Below are 22,189 nucleotides of genomic sequence, written 5' to 3'. Positions count from 1 at the left end.
TTTTGCCTCTTTACAAAGTCAGCTTTAAATTGCTAATTATTTATCTAGAGAGATCTTGGTCTGAAATGGAATTACAACCAATGACATGTTTAGTATCTAGTAGGAAAACCACATTAACTAAAGGGATGGGAAAGACCAAAAAAGGGATTGTAGATTACTGGACATAGGATGTTTGCCATGAGAAATGGGAAAACATAAACCTGTCCCTAAAACTAGTGTTAATAGAGTGCCCAACTTCCTGACTTATAGTCACTGCTAATTTACTGACTGATATTATTGTTATAATAATTATTGTAAGTGCATTTCATCAATTCTAAGAAAAATATTTTATTTTCATTTTATCATCTCTGGAACACTCCTTTCAATCTATTATGTCAGAATCGCTGCTGGCTATGCAAACTTGATGAGAGATGTTCATACTTTTGCCATTTAAATGGAATGACCTGCATTGTTGGTATTGCATTCTTGAATTTAACTGCCATTTTAAAGATCTTCCAAAAGATACCATGATTCAGAATTGTACCAAAAAAGTTACTGTGTATAAAGAATGCATGGAAAGAGAGCAGAGGAGCACACATTTGATAGTAGCAAAGCAAACATTCATCATTGGGGGAATAACCTCAATTTCAACTTTCCTTGCAAATTATGGAGTTCTATGGTTAAGTGCATGTTTAACTTCTAAGAAACTGCCAAAGTGTTTTTCAAAGTGGCTGTATAAGGTGTACCATTGTGTAGTTAGCAAAGTGGGTATACTATTGGATGTGAGAGCTCCACTTGTTCCACATTCTCTCTAATATTTGGTATTATTAACCTTTTAATTTTAGCCATTAAATTAGTTAGAATTTAGTCATTCTAGTGGCTGTGTAATGATTTGCATTTCCCTGATGACCAATCATGTTGAATATCTTTTCATGTGCTTTTTTCACCATTCATAAATCTTCTTTGGTGTAGCATCTATTTAAAATTATTGCCTATTTAAGAAATTTGGATTGGCTGTCCACTTGTTATTATTGAATTGCAAGAGTTCTTTATGTACTCTGGATAAAATTCTTTTATCAGATATATATTTTTCAAACATTTCTTCCCATTCTGTGGCTGGAATGGGAATTTTATTTTCATAGTGACTTTCAAATAGATTTTAATTTTAATTTTAATAAAATCAGGATATATGAGTGCTCCAACTTTGTTTTTCAAAAATTGATTTGGGGGCTTCCCTGGTGGTGCAGTGGTTGAGAGTCCGCCTGCCGATGCAGGGGACGCGGGTTCGTGCCCCGGTCTGGGAAGATACCACATGCTGTGGAGCGGCTAGGCCCATGAGCCATGGCCGCTGAGCCTGTGCGTCCGGAGCCTGTGCTCCGCAACAGGAGAGGCCACAACAGTGAGAGGTCCGCGTACCGCAAAAAAAAAAAAAAAAATTAAAATTGATTTGGTTATTCTAAATCCTTTGCATTTCCATAAAATTTTATAATTCTGTTATAAATTTCAACCAAAAAAAGTCTATTGGAATTTTCACTATGATTGCACAGAATCTACAGATCAATTTGGAGAGAAATAACATCTTAACAATACTGAGTTTTCTGATTTGTAAATGTGATTTAGCTTTCCATTTATTTAGGACTTATTTAATTTCTCTCAGCAATTTTGGGGTTTTCAGTACACATATCTTACACATATTTTGTTAAATTTATCCCTATATATTTCATTTTTTGAATGCTATTTTAAATGGTATATTAAAATTTCAATTTCCAATTTGTTGTGAGCATGTAGAAATACAAATTATTATTATATATTCTTTCATTCTGTGACCTTGATAAACTCATTTACTAGTTTTAATTTTTTCAAGGATGGTTATATTATCTGCAAATAAAGAGAGATTTACTTGTTCTTTTCCAATCTATAGGTATTTCATTTGTTTGTTCATGTTTATTTATTACTGTCTTATTGCACTGGCTAGAACCTCTAGTACAACGTCTAATAGCAGTGGTGAGAAAGGAATATTCTTGTCTTGTTCCTGATCTTGGGAAGAAAGTATTCAGTCTTTCACCATTAAGTATAATGTTAGATTTTTTGCAGATATTCTTTATCAGAATGATAAAGTTTCTATTCCTAGTGTACCGTTTTTCATGGAAGGATGTTAAATTTCATCAAATGCTTTTTTAAAAATTAATTAATTAGGCCATGCCAGGTCTTGGTTGCGGCACGTGGGATCTTCATTGTGGCATGCGAACTTCTTAGTTGCAACACACAGACTCTGAGTTGTGGCATGTGGACTCTTAGTTGTGACAGGCATGTGGGATCTAGTTCCCCAACCAGGGATCGAACTCAGGCCCCCTGCACCGGGAGCACAGAGTCTTACCACTGGACCACCAGGGAAGTCCCCAAGTGCTCTTTCTGCATTGATTTAGAGGACTATATAATTTGTTTGGTTTTTAGTCTATTAATATGGTGAATTACATTGACTGGTTTTTAAATGTTAATGCAACCTTCCATCCCTAGAATAAATACCCACTGGAACTCAATATGTTATCCTTTTATATACTATTGAATTTCATTTGTTAAAATTGTATTAAGAAATATGTGTCAATATTCCTGAGGGATAATGGCCTATAGTTTTCTTTTCTTGTAATGTCTTTCTCTGTTTTTGGTATCAGGACAACACTTACAAACCCTTATAAAGTGGGATGGGAAGTGTTTCTTCCTTACATTTTCTATATTTTGGAAGAGTTTATGCAGAATGAATTGGTATTATTTCTTCCTTAAGAATTTGATGTACTTCACCAGTGAAGTCACCTGGGCCTGCAGTTTTCTCTGTGGGAAGGTTTTTAACTATAAATCAAAAAATTTTAGTAGATATAGGGATATTTAGGATATCTATTTCTTCTTTTTTTTTTTTTTTTAAAGAAGATGTTGGGGGTAGGAGTTTTTATTAATTAATTTATTTATTTTTGCTGTGTTGCGTCTTCCTTTCTGTGTGAGGGCTTTCTCTAGTTGTGGCAAGCGGGGGCCACTCTTCATCGCGGTGCGCGGGCCTCTCACTATCGCGGCCTCTTGTTGCGGAGCACAGGCTCCAGACGCGCAGGCTCAGTAGTCGTGGCTCACGGGCCTAGTTGCTCCGCGGCATGTGGGATCCTCCCAGACCAGGGCTCGAACCCGTGTCCCCTGCATTAGCAGGCAGATTCTCAACCACTGCGCCACCAGGGAAGCCCCTCTATTTCTTCTTGATGAGGTTTTGTCGTTTGTGTCTTTCAGAGAATTTATCCATTTCATCTACATTGTCAAATGTATTTTCAGAACATTGTTTCTAATATTCACTTCTTATTTTTTAATGTCTTTAGGGTTTGTAGTAATGTTCCCTCTTTCATTCTGAATCATGGTAATTTATGTCTTCTCTTTTTTCCCCCTGATATCTCTGGTAAGAGATTTACGAATTTTATCGATCTTTTCAAAGAACCATCTTTGGATTGGCTCTAGATTCTAAGAGAATTCATAGCTAGATTTAAGGGTGCATTTAATTGTTAGTTTCTTTTAGGGAGAGGTGAGCTGGGCCCTACCACACACAGGAGGCTAGGGGGCTGAGGTGACAGCGCTGGACTTTGCCGAGTCTGCGACGTGTAAGTAGGATCCCATCTGCTTGGTTCATTCTCTGCTTATTCTGACATTTCCAACAGAGAAGTTCTAAGACTGATCTGTCATGAGCATTAATTACCATGCTTTGCAACATGAAGAATCTGTGTTCTCTATACTGCTACACTTTCTCTTCAAGCAAGAGAAAATAGATGCTGTAAGAAGTGTTGCTAACTTATTTATGTTAGATTTCACTGAGACCACTGCAAAAGAAGAAGTCAAGAGCCTCTATAACTGTTCCCAGCCTGGCCCATATGCAAAATCCTACTGTTCCTTGCATATATGACCTTTAAAAATGGTATTAGCAATTATGTTATTCATGATTGGTTTAATATTTCCCCACAGAAGAGTTTACGGAGTTTATCTTTTTCCATTAAAAAAAAGTCATTTTATTTCAGGTATAAGTCACTGTGCTTACCATAATCAGTAACATAAAACTCATACATGGTTTGATTCGTGCCCTTAGGTATTTCTGGTAAGTCTAACTTGCTTTCATGATTTCGTAAAAAGGCTTCAAGCTTGTTTCTGCTTTCCAATTCCAGAAGGGCTCCTAAACTCCACATTAGAGCAAACACAAATAATTTATGAAGATGTTCGACACATGAAATGCCACCTTCTTCTTTGGAGGGAATTAAACCTTCCAGAAGATTGAGAGACTGAAAATATTTAAAATACAATAAAATAAAGTTTTGTATTTAGATATTTTAAATAAACATTTAAAAACAATAATAAATTTAAAAGGAGAGAAAGAGAGAAGAAAACAAATATATCTCCAGATATTGCTTGATCAGTGTCCTACAGCTAGCAGCATTTAGAAGAAAGGCCGTTCTGCTTTAGGCAGACTGCATGATCTAGCAGAAAGGACACCAAACTGGGAATCTGGAGGTATCCCGTCTCATGCCACTAACATCTCTGACTCTCAGTTTCCTGATCTAAAAAGCAAAAGGCCTAGACTAGATGTTTCCTAAGGTAGCTTCTGGTTCTAAAGTTTGGGTATTCCAAATTTCATACATCAAAGATTTTATTTACTTTAACATGTTGTAAGGCTCAGCAAATTGTGCCCCAGGGGCCAGCCACCTGTTTGGCAAATAAAGTTTTACTGAAACACAGTCACACTCGTTCATTGTGTCTGGCTGCTTTTGCAATGCAACTGCAGAGCTGAGGGGCTGAGACAGAAAGTTGTGCAAAGTCTAAAACACTTATTTGCCCCTTTAATAAAAAGTGTGCCAAACCCCATATGGCATCAGAAAGAAATGTATCTACAGTAAGACATCCTCTGTCTTTCATAAGAAAATTATTTCAAGATAAGATTTGCACTTACATTTGGGCCTCATGTATCAGTTGTAAGCTACCCACCCTCTCTGACTGACATCCCTCACACTAAGAGAAAATCAAAGCACTAGAATGGGATAATGAGAGATCACCTATGGACTAGAATCAGGAGAGCCTCTGAAAAATCTATGATTAGTTCTGTTTCTTCCAAAGACCAATAAGAAAAACTGAGAAGAGGGGGAAAAACATAATTCTACAAAATACTTGGAGAATTGTTCAAAGGTTTTCCCTATCTAATATATATAGTAAATTTGCAAAGACTGCCACCCAAATTTTCCTGCTTGCCAGCTCCTTGTTGTGCTTTTCTGTAGAACTTCCAGCTTTATTTATTTAGTCTACTCTCATTTTTGGACACTCTTTCTGGGAAGGTTATACTAAGCTTGATGATGGGAAAGAGTTCATTCCTCTTCCCCTGACAATACCGCCCTGGGAAGTGAAACTCATGAAGAGATGGCAGTAAGAGTGTCAGTAAGATCTTTAATAGGAATCAAACTTCTCAGAGCCTTCACTTCCACATCACAGAAAGATTCTGATGGACTGCGTGAATTTTCCATTTCAGATACCCCTAAACTGCAACTGAGTGGTGTGTGTGGGTGTGTGGGGGGGGAAATCTCACATCTAAGTCGTGAATGTACAAAGAAAAAAACTTACTTGCACAATATAGTTGCACTCTAAGAGTTGCATTTTTGGACTGAGGTTCAGTTTCATAAATGTATATATATCCTCAAATGTTTTATCATACAGACTTAGGAATACAGAAGCTTCCTGTGTAGTACGCTTCTTCAACCATGCCTGCAGCAAAGAAACAGAGTCTCTGTTTATAAGAGAGTGAGACATGGAAATACACTGAACGCGCTTCTTTGGGTCTGTCGTCCCCACCTGCAGTATTGGCCTCCAGCTGAGAGCAGAGCTGCTGATGTAGACCATGCCCATCCTAGAAACCGTGGCCGGAGAGGCGTTCTCAATATTGTGGACTTCAAACAAAAGCTTACAATTAGGGGCCATGGGGATGCGATCTCCATTGGCCAGTGTGAGGGTTTTGTTGTCATCCAACACGGAATTTAAGTTCTCGATCCAAATGGCATCAACAGGGCCGTCTAAAACGAGGAAAATGTTTTCACCTGCCAATAATGGAAACAGAAAATCACTTTTCACCTGCAGATAATCAAAACAGAAAATTAAACCAATACTGTGTTATTGATAAACTGGCAGGGGAAAAGAATGATCACCAGAAAAGAGTTTATGTGTACCCTTTTTAGCTTTTAATGTTTTTCTCCACAGAGTAGAAAAAATCCCATCTGTCCAGTCATTGGTCGCCGTGTCCAGTCTTCCAAACATCTGAGGAGCCGTAATAGCTTTTGGATTCATTCGCATTTCTCTATGAGGCCTTCCGCATTCTGTTAGTGCCTTCATCAGGATTGTTATAACGGTTGTCTTCCCAGAACCACTGGGCCCAAGAGTCATCAAACCATGGCGTACCAGAGACGTCTCATATAACTACACAATGAGATAATCAATTGAAAAATGTAACTTATGAGTCTCTTTCTGACATTCATAGAAGTTGTGTGCAGAAATTTTAAAAGCTTTAAATAGGCTTTTCATTAAAGTAACTTGTTCACTATTTAAAAGAAGAGAATATGCCCCCCAAAAATGTTTTTTTGTTTTACTAGAGGTGGATAGCAAATGAGCGGCACGTTATAAAATGATATAAGTGATAAAGTAATGACAATGTGGAACTTTAATTACATTTTGGAAATAATTAATTCAGGAGCTAGTTTTGGGGTCTCAAACTACTGTTCCTTGTGATTTTAGTTTGCTGATGCATAAGGAGCAGTTTGTGTGGTGATATTGCCCCCCGGTGGTGGGAAGCAGCAATACAAACCAACTCAGCCAAGACCCAAGTTAAACACACACCAGCCTTCTGGTTCCCCAGAAGCACAGCTCGAGGTGAGGATTCCTGTGCAAGCGAGTGTTCACCAGGGAAACTTTTAATGGAGTAAGGGAAGCAGGACAAAATGGGGAGAGGTCAAACAAGGTATGATTGAGGACAAAATCCTGTAGCAGGGAGACTTAAGACTGGCCCTGAGGGGCACTTTGGAACATAAGTTACACCTCTGTGTTTGTTCCATCTGGAAGCAGGAGAGCTTGACTTTCCTACTGCATCACCCACAAGTCCTTAACTAAAGAAGGTTGTTTTGGGAGCAGGGGAAAATAAACTCCCATGCACTGCCTGCGCTTTGTGCCTGCCAAAAAATGTGGGGTTGGTGAACCCTCCTGCAGAGAGTGGTATATATATGTGGGATTGGAATCACAGTTCTAGAAGCAGGGGAAGGGGCGCATGGATATGGTAAAAGAGATTCAAGAAGACATAATAAGAACATGGACAGTGTCTATTACAATATCCTATCTTTTCTTTTAATAAAAATAACAATTCAAAGGTCCCACAGCTGATCAGAGGTAAAATTTGAGTTATTCTCCTCACATTTTAGGTAGAAATGTATTACCTCTGTAATCCATAGTTTAAAAGCAGCAGAGGTACTGGCCATGTTATACTCAACAGTAATGTGTTTGACATTAAATAAAAACACAATATTCTAGTGCCCCACCGACTGAGGTGACTAAGATTTCAGTACTCAATATACTGTATACATATCACATGTAAAATGATGTTTTCCCAGAAATTTAAAAAAAATGTTTAATGGTTTCCAAAACATAGATGATGAAAAATACTTTGATTGTTTTCCCTATATATTTCCTTGTAAGATTTGGATCTGTTTCATACACTTGAACTGCTTACAATGTGGCAAGAAGAGTAAGTTAAAAAAAGAATCACTCTTTTTCAAATGCAGTTTTTAACACTCTCCACAATTTCGGCACCTTCATTTTCCAAAAGCCCTGGAAAATACCCCCAAAGCATCAAGCTCATGGTGATTTAATTCAGCATCTCTGCTATGGCTTCTTGGCTCTGCTTGGTAAAATCATTGGTAGGTTGTCACAAGGATGAAATGTGATGGACAGAAACACACCAAGAGACACAGGCAAAGGGTTGAGTTTAGGTGTGAACATGCCCACACACAAAGCAGGAGCAAAGTACCACCCCCAGATTCCTCAGGCTCCATGCCCTATGAAGGCCCCCAGCTATGGGAGATGCTGCCCAACTGGCACAAGAGCCAGCTGGGTCATTCCATCTCCCTGCGTTTTTATAAGCTACTATCCCTTCCCAACTGTTCTCGAGATTCTGGTTACTACCTAACCTAACCTCATCAGGTGTAAGTAACTTCAGTAACTGCTTGATTAGTATAAATCCACACTAACATCTCTGGGACCAACACCTCTCACTGAGGACTCTTCTTGCAATGATGTGTTTTAATTTAGTTTCAACATTTACATTAAGTAAGACTAATTTCACAAGTTCTTCTCTTCAAATGACAATCTTTAACAACACCCACTGAGAATCATACTGATAACAGATTAAAAATGTTTTACCTGCACAAGTTTGAGATTCCAGGGTGGGTGGTTAATCAAACCTTCCAGTTGAACCTGGTTGGCTACTGCAGCTTGCAGTTCCACGTAAGTATTACTATCTAGTTGTAATCCTGGAAACAGGTCATTGATTAAGCTGAGGAACAGGGGTTCATCTTCATCAACCTAAGGTGGCAGAGAACAAATTTACTCATTCAGTCAACAACGAAGCTTGTAGCAGAAGCTCACAGCACTTATCACTTCATGCCCAAAGAACCATTTTATTACTCTCCTAGCCACATGTATATGCTCTAGTACTTTCTCCCAAACACCACCATGGAATCCACATTACCTACAGCATTGCACCCAAAGTTCCCTGGCATTCAAGGTCTTCTCCAGTCTACTGCTCCAAGGTCTGATCTCATTTCTTTGTCCTATGAATGTTCTGCTTCCCACAGACAGGTATATGCACTAACCTTAAAAACATGCAAGTAATAGTCCCAATCCCATGAGAAGAGAGTATTAATAGTTCACTTAAATTAGGAAAAGATCTGTAACCCTGCATGTCTGGCTCATCCAACACTGGCTGGAAAACTGCATCAGAGCAGCGTTCTGCCTCTCTCGAAAGCAGCAGGTTGGAGTAAATGGACTCCAATCCTTATTTACCACATCTTTAATACCGAGATCGCCCCATGCCCAACTGCTGACCCCCTCTGAATTTTTCCTATTCTCTGGTGGGGGAGGGTCTCCGATACTTTCTGGAACTCTCGTCTAGAAGTTTCAGGAGTACCATTATTAATGGAGGCAGTGAGCTACACTCTGGAGGGAGCAGAGGATTTAGCATCAGAAAGTCTCGTGGACTTTTGTTCCAGCTTATCAACTGACTGGGATTATGGGTGAGTCCTACACACGCACCCCTCCCATAAGGAGAATGGCAATAAGCACGATAGCCACCCATATCCCCCGGAGTGGCTGTAAGACTCAAACAAGACAACACCCCTGAATAGGTTTTGTAATAGTCATGAACTACACAGATGTTAGTTGTTAGTTTTGTAACTAGAATGTGAGCCCCTAAGATCCATTTCTTTCTCAACCTTGTACTCCTAGGGCATGGACATGATACATAGCATATAGAAGCCCCTGAATAAAAGCCACATGAACCTGTCCGTCAACCAGTTTAAAACAGCCTGGCTGTAATTGTGACAAGCATGAAGTCGGTGAAATAATTATTATAATCTCTACAGCAAACTTTCTTTTTTTTTTTTTTTTTTTTGCAGTATGCAGGCCTCTCACTGCTGTGGTCTCTCCCATTGCGGAGCATAGGCTCCGGACGTGCAGGCTCAGCGGCCATGGCTCACGGGCCCAGCCGCTCCACGGCATGTGGGATCTTCCCAGACCGGGGCACGAACCTGCGTCCCCTGCATCGGCAGGCGGACTCTCAACCACTGCGCCACCAGGGAAGCCCTACAGCAAACTTTTAATGCACATTTGGAAAACAGAAATGGTGTTGGTGTTTTGGGAGAGACATAGCTAAGCTAGTCACATACAGAGAAAGCAAAAAAAGCTTTCATGGTTCCCTATGAATCCAGATTTTCATATTTAGAATCTGTGTTACATTATGAATAATGGACTGACATTTGGGGGCTGGAGCCCACTGATGAAGCCTGTTTCATGGTACACAACTGATAAAAGGATGCACTTGCAGCCCATGTGGGTCATACAAAGCCATGGCGTTTTTTTGAGGGGGAGGGGGGTTGCCTTCCTCTGAAAGCTCAGCTCAGTGTTAACTTCACTGCATTTTTTTTTTCTTTCTGCGCCCACACAGCATGCGGCATCTTAGTTCCCCAACCAGGGACTGAACCTGTGCCCCCTGCAGTGGAAGCATGGAGGCCTAACCACTGGACTGCCAGGGAAGTCCCACTTCCCTGCAATTTTTAATGTTAACAGCTTCACATGAGCCAACCCCCACTTGTCAGCCAGGTCGAAATCCTGAAAGAGAAATTAATTCAGAGAAGAAGGATACCAATTTAGAAAGGTTCATATCTCTTAGTCCTCTCATGACGGTGCTTAATTCACTATCTTCTGGTCTGGCTCTTTTTTGAGATCCAAGTGTCCTCAGTACAGATAGAATATTTCTCAACCCAAAGTCATAATGAACCTAAGATGAGAAAAGAAAGAAAAAAGATTATTCAATTGAAAAATTCTACATGTAGACTCACTATGTATTACATATAGGTAGATATTCTGATACTTATACACTATAGTTTTGGAGTGGCTGAGTGGCAAAGTTTTATTAGCTCAATTCTCCCGCCTTTCCTTTGACTGAAAAATGATCACTCCTCTGGAAAGATCAAGCTGTATGATACAGTGTTCACACCTTAAATATCTTTTGAGAACAATACAGTCTGATAGTCTGAATGGCAACCATTTAAAATGCATGACCAACAGGTTACATACTATGTGATTCCCTTTATGTAATATTCTTGAAATAACAAAATTATAGAGATGTAGAAAAGATTAGGGCTACAAGGGGCTATACAGATTTGGGAGGGAGGTGAGTGTGGCTATAAAGGGGTAGCAGGAGGGAACCTTGTGGTGATAAACAGTTGTGTATGTTGGCTGTGGTGGTGGTTACATGAATCTACACATGTTTGCATAGGACTACACACACACAAACACACACACACACAAGCGCATGAAAAATTGGTGAAGTCTTAGTAATTTCTGTTTATTGTACCAATGTCGATCTTCTGGTTTTGTTACTGTACTATAGTTATAAGATGTCAACACTGCAAGAAGCAGGGTGAAGAGTGCACAGGACCTCTTGTACACTTCTTTGCAACTTCCTGTGAATCTATAATTATTTCAAATTAAGAAAGTTTTAAAAATACGTAATTAGGGGTCTTCCCTGGTGGCGCAGTGGTTGAGAATCTGCCTGCCAATGCAGGGGACATGGGTTCGAGCCCTGGTCCGGGAAGATCCCACATGCCGCAGAGCAACTAAGCCCGTGAGCCACAACTATTGAAGCCCACGCACCCTAAAGCCCGTGCTCCACAACAAGAGAAGCCACCGCAATGAGAAGCCTGTGCACCACAATGAAAAGTAGCCCCTGCTCGCCACAACTAGAGAAAACCGGCGCACAGCAACGAAGGCCCAATGCAGCCAAAAATAAATAAATAAATATTTTTTAAAAATAAAATAAAATAAAAATATGTAATTAATAGGTCAAATTAATTATAAATATACTTTAGAAAAGAGTTAAGGAGGCCCGGAGGAAGATGGCGGAAGAGTAAGACGCGGAGATCACCTTCCTCCCCACAGATACATCAGAAATTCATCTACACGTGGAACAACTCCTACAGAACACCTACTGAACGCTGACAGAAGACCTCAGACCCCCCAAAAGGCAAGAAACTCCCCACATACCTGGGTAGGGCAAAAGAAAAAAAAGAATAAAAAAAGAGACAATAGGATAGGGACGGGACCTGCACCAGTGGGAGGGAGCCGTGAAGGAGGGAAGGTTTCTACACACTACAAGCCCCTTCGCGGGCGGAGACTGCAGGTGGCGGAGGGGGAAAGCTTCGGAGTAGCGGAGGAGAGCACAGCAACAGGGGTGCGGAAGGCAAAGCGGAGAGATTCTGGCACAGAGGATCGGTGCCCTCAGGCACACACCAGCCCGAGAGGCTTGTCTGCTCGGCCGCCGGGGCGGGCGGGGCTGGGAGCTGAGGCTCGGGTATCGGCTTTCAGTCGGAGCGCAGGGAGAGGACTGGGGCTGGTGGCAGGAAGAGAGCCTGAAGGGGTTAGTGCACCACGGCTAGCCCGGAGGGAGTCCGGGGAAAGGGTCTGGAGCTACCGAAGAGGCAAGAGACTTTTTTCCCTTTTGTTTCCTGGTGCGCGAGGAGAGGGCATTAAGAGGGCTGCTTGGGGAAGCGCCGGAGACAGGCGCGAGCCGCGGGTAAGGCGCGGACCTCGGAGACGGGCGTGGGACGCTGGGGCTGCCGCCGCCGCCGCAGGGCCTGTGTGCGAGCGCGGGTCACTGTCCGCCCCGCCTTCCGGGGGGCCTGTGCACCCCGCCACTGCCGGGGTCCCGGGACCTGGGGACGGCTTTCCCGGGAAAGCGCACGGAGCGCCACGGGCTGCTGCAACGTCACGCCAGCCTCTGCCGCCGCAGGCCCGCCCCACACTGCGCGCCCCTCCCTCCCCTCTGCCTGAGTGAGCCAGAGCCCCCGAATCAGCGGCTCCTTTAAACCCGTCCTGTCTGAGCGAAGGACGGACACCCTCCGGCGACCTACGCGCAGAGGCGGGGCCAGGTCCAAGGCTGAGACCCGGGAGTTGTGAGAGCAGAGACAGGGAAATCTCTCTGTGCAGCCTCGGAGGCAGCGGATTAAAGCTCCACGGTCCATTTGATGTGCCCTGCGTCTGTGGAGTGCATGAATGGACAGCGAATCATCCCAAATTGAGGAAGTGGACTTTGAGGACAAGATTTAAGACTTTCCCCCCTTTTTCCTCTTTTTACAACGAATTATCCCAAATTAAGGAGGTGGACTTAGCAAGATTTCAGACTTCTCGCCCTTTTCCTCTTTTTACAACGAATTATCCCAAATTGAGGAGGTGGACTTGGAGAGCAAGATTTTTGATTTTTCCCCCTGCTCTCTTTTTGTGAATGTGTATGTGTAATCTTCTGTGTAAGATTCTCTCTGTATAGCTTTGCTTCCACCATATGTCCCAGGGTTCTATCGGTCCGTGTTTTTTTTCAATAATTACTTTTTAATTTTAATAACGCTACTATATTTCATACTTTATTCTATTTTACTTTACCTGCTCTTTCTTTTTTTCCTACCTTCCCTTCCTCCCTCCCTCCCTCCGCTCCTCCTTTCCTTCTTTCTTTTTCTTTCCTCCTTCCCTCCCTCCCACCCTTCTTCTTTCCACTTTCTTTTTCTTTCCTTCCTCCCTCCCTCCTGTCTTTCTTTCTTTCTTTCCTTCCTCCCTCCCTCCCTTCTTCCATTCACTCTTCCTTTTGCTTTCATTCCTCCCTCCCTCCCTCCTTTCTTTCCTTCTTTCTTTCCATCCTTCCTCCCTCCCTCCCTCCTGTCTTTCTTTCTTTCTTTCCTTCCTCCCTCCCTCCCTTCTTCCATTCACTCTTCCTTTTGCTTTCATTCCTCCCTCCCTCCTTTCTTTCCTTCTTTCTTTCCATCCTTCCTCCCTCCCTCCCTCCTTTCTTTCTTTCTTCCTTCCTTCCTTTCTTCCCTTCTTCCTTTCTTTCCCTCTCTCTTTCTTTCTTCTGCTAATTCTTTCTTTCTACTTTTTATCCCTGTTATTCTGAGCCGGGTGGATGAAAGGCTCTTGGTGCTGCAGCCAGGAGTCAGTGCTGTGCCTCTGAAGTGGGAGAGCCAACTTCAGGACACGGGTCCACAAGAGACCTCCCAGCTCCACATAATATCAAGCAGCGAAAATCTCCCAGAGATCTCCATCTCAACACCAGCACCCAGCTTCAGTCAACGACCAGCAAGCTACAGTGCTGGTCACCCTATGCCAAGCACTTAGCAAGGCAAGAACACAACCCCACCCATTAGCAGAGAGGCTACCTAAAAACATAATAAGGCCACAGGCACCCCAAAACACACCAACAGACGTGGACCTGTCCACCAGAAAGACAAGATCGAGCCTCAACCACCAGAACACAGGCATTAGTCCCCCCCACCAGGAAGCCTACACAACCTACTGAAACAACCTTAGCCACAGGGGACAGACACCAAAAACAACGGGAACTACAAATCTGCAGCCTGCAAAAAGGAGACCCCAAACACAGTAACATAAGCAAAATGAGAAGGCAGAAAAACACACAGCAGGTGAAGGAGCAAGATAAAAACCTACGAGACCTAACAAATGAAGAGGTAATAGGCAGTCTACCTGAAAAAGAATTCAGAATAATGATAGTAAAGCTGATCCAAGATTCTATTTCCCAGATCCAAAATCTTGGAAATAGAATAGACAATATGCAAGAAACAGTTAACAAGGACCTAGAAGAACTAAAGATGAATCAAGCATCGATTAAAAACACAATAAATGAAATGAAAAATACTCTAGATGGGATCAATAGCAGAATAACTGAGGCAGAAGAACGGATAAGTGAGGTGGAAGATAAAATAGTGGAAATAACTGATGCAGAGAAAAATAAAGAAAAAAGAATGAAAAGAACAGAGGACAGTCTCAGAGACCTCTGGGACAACATTAAACGCACCAACATTCGAATTATAGGGGTTCCAGAAGAAGAAGAGAAAAAGAAAGGGACTGAGAAAATATTTGAAGAGATTATAGTTGAAAACTTCCCTAATATGGGAAAGGAAATAGTTAATCAAGTCCAGGAGGCACAGACAATCCCATACAGAATAAATCCAAGGAGAAATACGCCAAGACACATATTAATCAAACTGTCAAAAATTAAACACAAAGAAATCATATTAAAAGCAGCAAGGGAAAAACAACAAATAACACACAAGGGAATCCCCATCAGGTTAACAGCTGATCTCTCAGCAGAAACTCTACAAGCCAGAAGGGAGTGGCAGGACATAATTAAAGTGATGAAGGAGAGAAACCTGCAACCAAGATTACTCTACCCAGCAAGGATCTCATTCAGATTTGATGGAGAAATTAAAACCTTTACAGACAAGCAAAAGCTGAGAGAGTTCAGCACCACCAAACCAGCTTTACAACAAATGCTAAAGGAACTTCTCTAGGCAAGAAACACAACAGAAGGAATATACCTAACATAACGAACCCAAAGCAATTAAGGAAATGGGAATAGGAACATACATATCAATAATTACCTTAAATGTAAATGGATTAAATGCTCCCACCAAAAGACACAGAGTGGCTGAATGGATACAAAAACAAGACCCATATATATGCTGTCTACAAGAGACCCACTTCAGACCTAGAGACACATACAGATTGAAAGTAAGGGGATGGAAAAAGATATTCCATGCAAATGGAAATCAAAAGAAAGCTGGAGTAGCAATTCTTATATCAGACAAAATAGACTTTAAAATAAAGACTATTAGAAGAGACAAAGAAGGACACTACATAACGATAAAGGGATCGATCCAAGAAGAAGATATAACAATTGTAAATATTTATGCACCCAACATAGGAGCACCTCAATACATAAGGCAAATACTAACAGCCATAAAAGGGGAAATCGACAGTAACACAATCATAGTAGGGGACTTTAACACCCCACTTTCACCAATGGACAGATCATCCAAAATGAAAATAAATAAGGAAACACAAGCTTTAAATGATACATTAAACAAGATGGACTTAGTTGATATTTATAGGACATTCCATCCAAAAACAACAGAATACACATTTTTCTCAAGTGCTCATGGAACATTCTCCAGGATAGATCATATCTTGGGTCACAAATCAAGCCTTGGTAAATTTAAGAAAATTGAAATTGTATCAAGTATCTTTTCCGACCACAATGCTATGAGACTAGACATCAATTACAGGAAAAAATCTGTAAAAAATACAAACACATGGAGGCTAAACAATACACTACTCAATAACGAAGTGATCACTGAAGAAATCAAAGAGGAAATTTAAAAATACCTAGAAACAAATGACAATGGAGACACGACGACCCAAAACCTATGGGACGCAGCAAAAGCAGTTCTAAGGGGGAAGTTTATAGCAATACAATCCCACCTTAAGAAACAGGAAACATTTCGAGTAAACAACCTGACCCTGCACCTAAAGCAATTAGAGAAAGAAGAACAAAAAAACCCCAAAGTTAGCAGAAGGAAAGAAATCATAAAGATCAGATCAGAAATAAATGAAAAAGAAATGAAGGAAACGATAGCAAAGATCAACCAAACTAAAAGCTGGTTCTTTGAGAAGATAAACAAAATTGACAAACCATTAGCCAGACTCATCAAGAAAAGAAGGGAGAAGACTCAAATCAATAGAATTAGAAATGAAAAAGGAGAAGTAACAACTGACACTGCAGAAATACAAAAGATCATGAGAGATTACTATAAGCAACTCTATGCCAATAAAATGGACAACCTGGAAGAAATGGAGAAATTCTTAGAAATGCACAACCTGCCAAGACTGACTCAGGAAGAAATAGAAAATATGAATAGACCAATCACAAGCACTGAAATTGAAACTTTGATTAAAAATCTTCCATCAAACAAAAGCCCAGGACCAGATGGCTTCACAGGCGAATTCTATCAAACATTTAGAGAAGAGCTAACACCCATCCTTCTCAAACTCTTCCAAACAATATCAGAGGATGGAACACTCCCAAACTCATTCTACGAGGCCACCATCACCTTGATACCAAAACCAGGCAAGGATGTCACAAAGAAAGCAAACTACAGGCCAATATCACTGATGAACATAGATGCAAAAATCCTCAACAAAATACTAGCAAACAGAATCCAACAGCACATTAAAAGGATCATACACCATGATCAAGTGGGGTTTATTCTAGGAATGCAAGGATTCTTCAATATACGCAAATCAATCAATGTGATACACCACATTAACAAGTTGAAGGAGAAAAACCATATGATCATCTCGATAGATGCAGAGAAAGCTTTCGACAAAATTCAACACCCATTTATGATAAAAACCCTGCAGAAAGTAGGCATAGAGGGAACTTTCCTCAACATAATAAAGTCCATATATGACAAACCCACAGCCAACATTGTCCTCAATGGTGAAAAACTGAAACCATTTCCACTAAGATCAGGAACAAGACAAGGCTGCCCACTCTCACCACTCTTATTCAACATAGTTTTGGAAGTTTTAGCCACAGCAATCAGAGAAGAAAAGGAAATAAAAGGAATCCAAATTGGAAAAGAAGAAGTAACGCTGTCACTGTTTGCAGATGACATGATACTATACATAGAGAATCCTAAAGATGCTACCGAAAAACTACTAGAGCTAATCAATGAATTTGGTAAAGTAGCAGGATACAAAATTAATGTACAGAAATCTCTGGCATTCCTGTACACTAATGATGAAAAATCTGAAAATGAAATCAAGAAAACGCTCCCATTTACCATTGCAACAAAAAGAATAAAATATCTAGGAATAAACCTACCTAAGGAGACAAAAGACCTGTATGCAGAAAATTATAAGACACTGATGAAAGAAATTAAAGATGATACAAATAGATGGAGAGATATACCATGCTCCTGGATTGGAAGAATCAATATTGTGAAAATGACTCTACTACCCAAAGCAATCTACAGATTCAATGCAATCCCTATCAAACTACCACTGGCATTTTTCACAGAACTAGAACAAAAAATTTCAAAATTTGTTTGGAAAAACAAAAGACCCCGAATAGCCAAAGCAATCTTGAGAACGAAAAACGGAGCTGGAGGAATCAGGCTCCCTGACTTCAGACTATACTACAAAGCTACAGTAATGAAGACAGTGTGGTACTGGCATAAAAACAGAAAGATAGATCAGTGGATCAGGATAGAAAGCCCAGAGATAAACCCACGCACATATGGCCAACTTATCTTTGATAAAGGAGGCAGGAATGTACAGTGGAGAAAGGACACCCTCTTCAATAAGTGGTGCTGGGAAAACTGGACAGGGACCTGTAAAAGTTTGAGATTAGATCATTCCCTAACACCATACACAAAAATAAGCTCAAAATGGATTAAAGACCTAAATGTAAGGCCAGAAACTATCAAACTCTTAGAGGAAAACATAGGTAGAACACTCTATGACATAAATCACAGCAAGAGCCTCTTAGACCCACCTCCTAGAGAAATGGAAATAAAAACAAAGATAAACAAATGGGACCTAATGAAACTTCAAAGCTTTTGCACAGCAAAGGAAACCATAAACAAGACCAAAAGACAACCCTCAGAATGGGAGAAAATATTTGCAAATGAAGCAACTGACAAAGGATTAATCTCCAAAATTTATAAACAGCTCATGCAGCTCAATAGCAAAAAAGCAAACAACCCAATCCAAAAATGGGCAGAAGACTTAAATAGGCATTTCTCCAAAGAAGATATACAGACTGCCAACAAACACATGAAAGAATGCTCAACATCATTAATCATTAGAGAAATGCAAATCAAAACTACAATGAGATATCATCTCACACAAGTCAGAATGGCCATCATCAAAAAATCTACAAACAATAAATGCTGGAGAGGGTGTGGAGAAAAGGGAACACTCTTGCACTGCTGGTGGGAATGTGAATTGGTACAGCCACTATGGAGAACAGTATGGAGGTTCCTTAAAAAACTAAAAATAGAACTACCATATGACCTAGCAATCCCACTACTAGGCATATACCCTGAGAAAACCATAATTCAAAAAGAGACATGTACCAAAATGTTCATTGCAGCTCTATTCACAATAGCCCGGAGCTGGAAACAACCTAAGTGTCCATCATCGGATGAATGGATAAAGAAGATGTGGCACATATATACAATGGAATATTACTCAGCCATAAAAAGAAATGAAACTGAGCTATTTGTAATGAGGTGGATAGACCTAGAGTCTGTCATACAGAGTGAAGTAAGTCAGAAAGAGAAAAACAAATACCGTGTGCTAACACATATATATGGAATTAAAAAAAAAATGTCATGAAGAACCTAGGGGTAAAACGGGAATAAAGACACAGACCTACTTGAGAATGGACTTGAGGATATGGGGAGGGGGAAGGGTAAGCTGTGACAAAGCGAAAGAGAGGCATGGACATATATACACTACCAAACGTAAGGTAGATAGATAGTGGGAAGCAGCTGCAGAGCACAGGGAGATCAGCTCGGTGCTTTGTGACCGCCTGGAGGGGTGGGATGGGGAGGGTGGGAGGGAGGGAGATGCATGAGGGAAGGGATGTGGGAACAGATGTATATGTATGACTGATTCACTTTGTTATAAAGCAGAAACTAATAAAAAAAAAAAAGAAAAGAATTAAGGAATTTTTTAACTCCCTAATTAGCATGTATCAAGGTAAAATTGCAAAGTTAAAAAACAAGTTTTCTGCTAGGGGGAAAATAGATATACAAAGTTACCTGTTTAGTAAGTTGCTCTTCACAGAGTTTGTAAAGTACATAAAACTTTTGAGCCAAGATAACATTTTCAAGAAAACCACAGCTTGCAAGTTTAACTCGGATAATGATCTGAAAATTAATACAGTGAGATTTTTCAACCTTAGTGAAAAACAAGTAAAGAACATAAACTGTATTATGCTTTTAAATCCTGATGCATACCTGTCTATCAGGAACCATCATAGCAACAGTTCTAAATTGAATTTTTAAGTTCTCTGGTAGTTCCTGGCGCCCAGCATATCCAGGGTTCTAAAAATTAAAATTATTTAATTTTAATTGTTGATATAATTTTCATTTCATGAATACAAATACATTTCAAATCCCTAAGTCAGATTCTAAGAGGGTATTGAAAAACATTAGATTCATAAAATGTCCCTATTTTCACAAAAATGTGTACTGGACTATCCACATTTATTAATGTCACAACACTCCCTCTTACCTATTTCCATTTTTGTTATACTAATAAAGTCACACACATGCACACACACACACACACCACTCTGTATAGCAAAAATTAAGTATCTGTGTATCTATTTATTAAGAAAATAGAAAAGGAAATAGAAAAGAAAACTGAGTAAATACTGGGGTAATTATGATCTAAAATATGTTATCAAAAGAGAAGGAAAATTCATCAGTTTACTTAGGTAATTTTTATTTCATCTCTTCAATTATCCTTTGCAGTGAGAATTATAGAGTTCTGTGGCTGACAAAGTATCATTTAAAAAAAAAAACTTGGGGATGAAGGGAAATAAAGACAGGAATGTTGAGAAAAACGTTGAAAAGGACAAAAGTAGAGATGGAAAGGAAGCTAATAAGTAGCAAAAGTCTGAGGACAGGTCAGAACCAAAAGTCCCAAGGGAAATGTTAGAGGGTTCAAAGGCAAGTAAGGCAAAGAGGAGGCAGTTATTTTAGGAAAGTGCATGAAGAAACCTTCAGTCCCTGAGCATTTACTGGACACTGTCAATAGGCCAGATAACTTGCTAGGTGCTGGGAATACAAACATTACTGGCTGCCCCTCAATACACTTTTTTTTCATCCTTAGGCACAGAACCCCAGTTGCAAGCTGTGTGCATCACCACCCAGGTTTAAAACCACACTTCCCAGCCTGCCTTGCAGCTGGTGTGATTAAATTCTACACTGTGAGTCACAAAGGGACACAGTGTATGAAATATCCTTGATGTCGGTTTGAAGGCAGTTGATTCAGTCAATTGGCTGCAACAGAGATGCTTCTGTAGCATCTTGGGTTATAAGGTGGCCTTGAAGATGGAAACCATGATGGTGTAGAAACACTGAAGGATCTTAAGAGAACACATCCTTAGATGTTAAGCCACTATTTTTCATGTCTCAGTTATTCACAGCCTAATGCAATTATCTAATTGATATTTCCAATATTATTCTTAATCCAAAGGGAACATTAAGATTCTTTTAAATTCTTCTGAGCCACAGCATCACACTGAGTAAACTTCTTCATCTAATTTCCTGAGTTATAACTGATCACGTCAGGATTATTAATATTTACCCCCAACTGCTTAACTGGTTGTTTGCTTACATTAAAGCTTATCAGAAAATTTTCTGATTGTTCTTCCTATAATTTATCTTTATCCACTCAGGACACTTAAAACTCAGAGTACTTGTATTATCTTGCAACTTAGAGACTTAACAGAATAGAGATCATTTAAAAGCATCAGTAAAACCAGTTCAACATTAACTTCACTTCTCCAATTTATAAACACCTCTATTTATTCATGCCTTTGGTTTTCTGTCTTTACAACATTGTATCACAAAGCTCTGCCCTCAATCACACGGTAACTAAATTTGTTACAATACTTTGGTACAGGACCTTGCTGAATTATTTTGGAAATTTTAAATCATTTCCATCATCCTTTATTAAGTGTCAGAGAAAAGCCATGTGTAGAGGTTAAGTAGTCAGGTTTTGATGTTAGACAGACAATAACATCTTTCTCTAGCTGTGTGACTTGAGCAAGTTTTTTTAATTTCCCTGAGCCTCGGGTGTCTTGGTTACAAAATATCCGCCATACAAAATACTACGGGACTATACCTCATTGACCCTTCAAAGTTAGGTATGGCCAAGTAAATTGTTTTAACCAATGGTTGTGACCTGTGTCACTTCTGGACAGAAATCCTAAGAACCAGAGCATAATTCTTGTTCTCTTTTTCCTTTGCTACAACAGCCAGTAACGATTGAGACAGTACCAGTGTAAGGACATGTAAAGCATCCCCTGCCCTCTCCACCCCGACACCATCAACCCGAAGTGGACATGGGGCATGAGAGAATAATAAATCCTTGAGGTTTTAAACCACTAAAATTTGGGGATTGTTATTTTAGCTTCCCCCTGTCTGATACAATATATAAAATATTTAGCCCATCCCCTTACACAAAATTAGTGCTCAATAAACAGTAGCTATTTTTATCTTTAACATATCACTATTTTATCTTCTGTCTGGATTATTTTTACTACTCAAAAAAAATCATATAACAGGGACTATACTCTGACCCCTGGATTGTCAGTCATTTACCCACTAATATATGCTTACTTTTATTTGAGTCTGTAATAATTAAACCAATAAATTGCATTTAAAACCTATGTTCTTCGGGCCTCCCTGGTGGCGCAGTGGTTGAGAGTCCGCCTGCCGATGCCAGGGGATACGGGTTCGTG

General features: G+C 40.1%; 1 protein-coding gene across 1 annotated transcript in view; it reads right to left on the bottom strand.

Moving 5' to 3' along the window:
* DNAH8 (dynein axonemal heavy chain 8) overlaps window positions 1-22,189 on the bottom strand; it is a gene marked incomplete at both ends in the record, with an annotated part of 333,524 nt that overhangs the window by 158,311 nt on the left and 153,024 nt on the right. The window contains 8 exons of the mRNA XM_079713152.1: window positions 4,043-4,280; window positions 5,608-5,748; window positions 5,836-6,077; window positions 6,207-6,453; window positions 8,443-8,604; window positions 10,442-10,576; window positions 19,476-19,583; window positions 19,674-19,760. Of these exons, the coding sequence (XP_079569278.1) occupies window positions 4,043-4,280; window positions 5,608-5,748; window positions 5,836-6,077; window positions 6,207-6,453; window positions 8,443-8,604; window positions 10,442-10,576; window positions 19,476-19,583; window positions 19,674-19,760 (1,360 nt within the window). The remainder of the gene's footprint in view (window positions 1-4,042; window positions 4,281-5,607; window positions 5,749-5,835; window positions 6,078-6,206; window positions 6,454-8,442; window positions 8,605-10,441; window positions 10,577-19,475; window positions 19,584-19,673; window positions 19,761-22,189) is intronic.

This window comes from Hyperoodon ampullatus (genome assembly GCF_949752795.1).
Source record: "Hyperoodon ampullatus genome assembly, chromosome: 10".
Lineage (NCBI taxonomy): Eukaryota > Metazoa > Chordata > Mammalia > Artiodactyla > Ziphiidae > Hyperoodon > Hyperoodon ampullatus.
The sequence above is the reverse complement of the archived record's forward strand: the minus strand, read 5'-3'. Positions and strand labels throughout refer to the sequence as shown.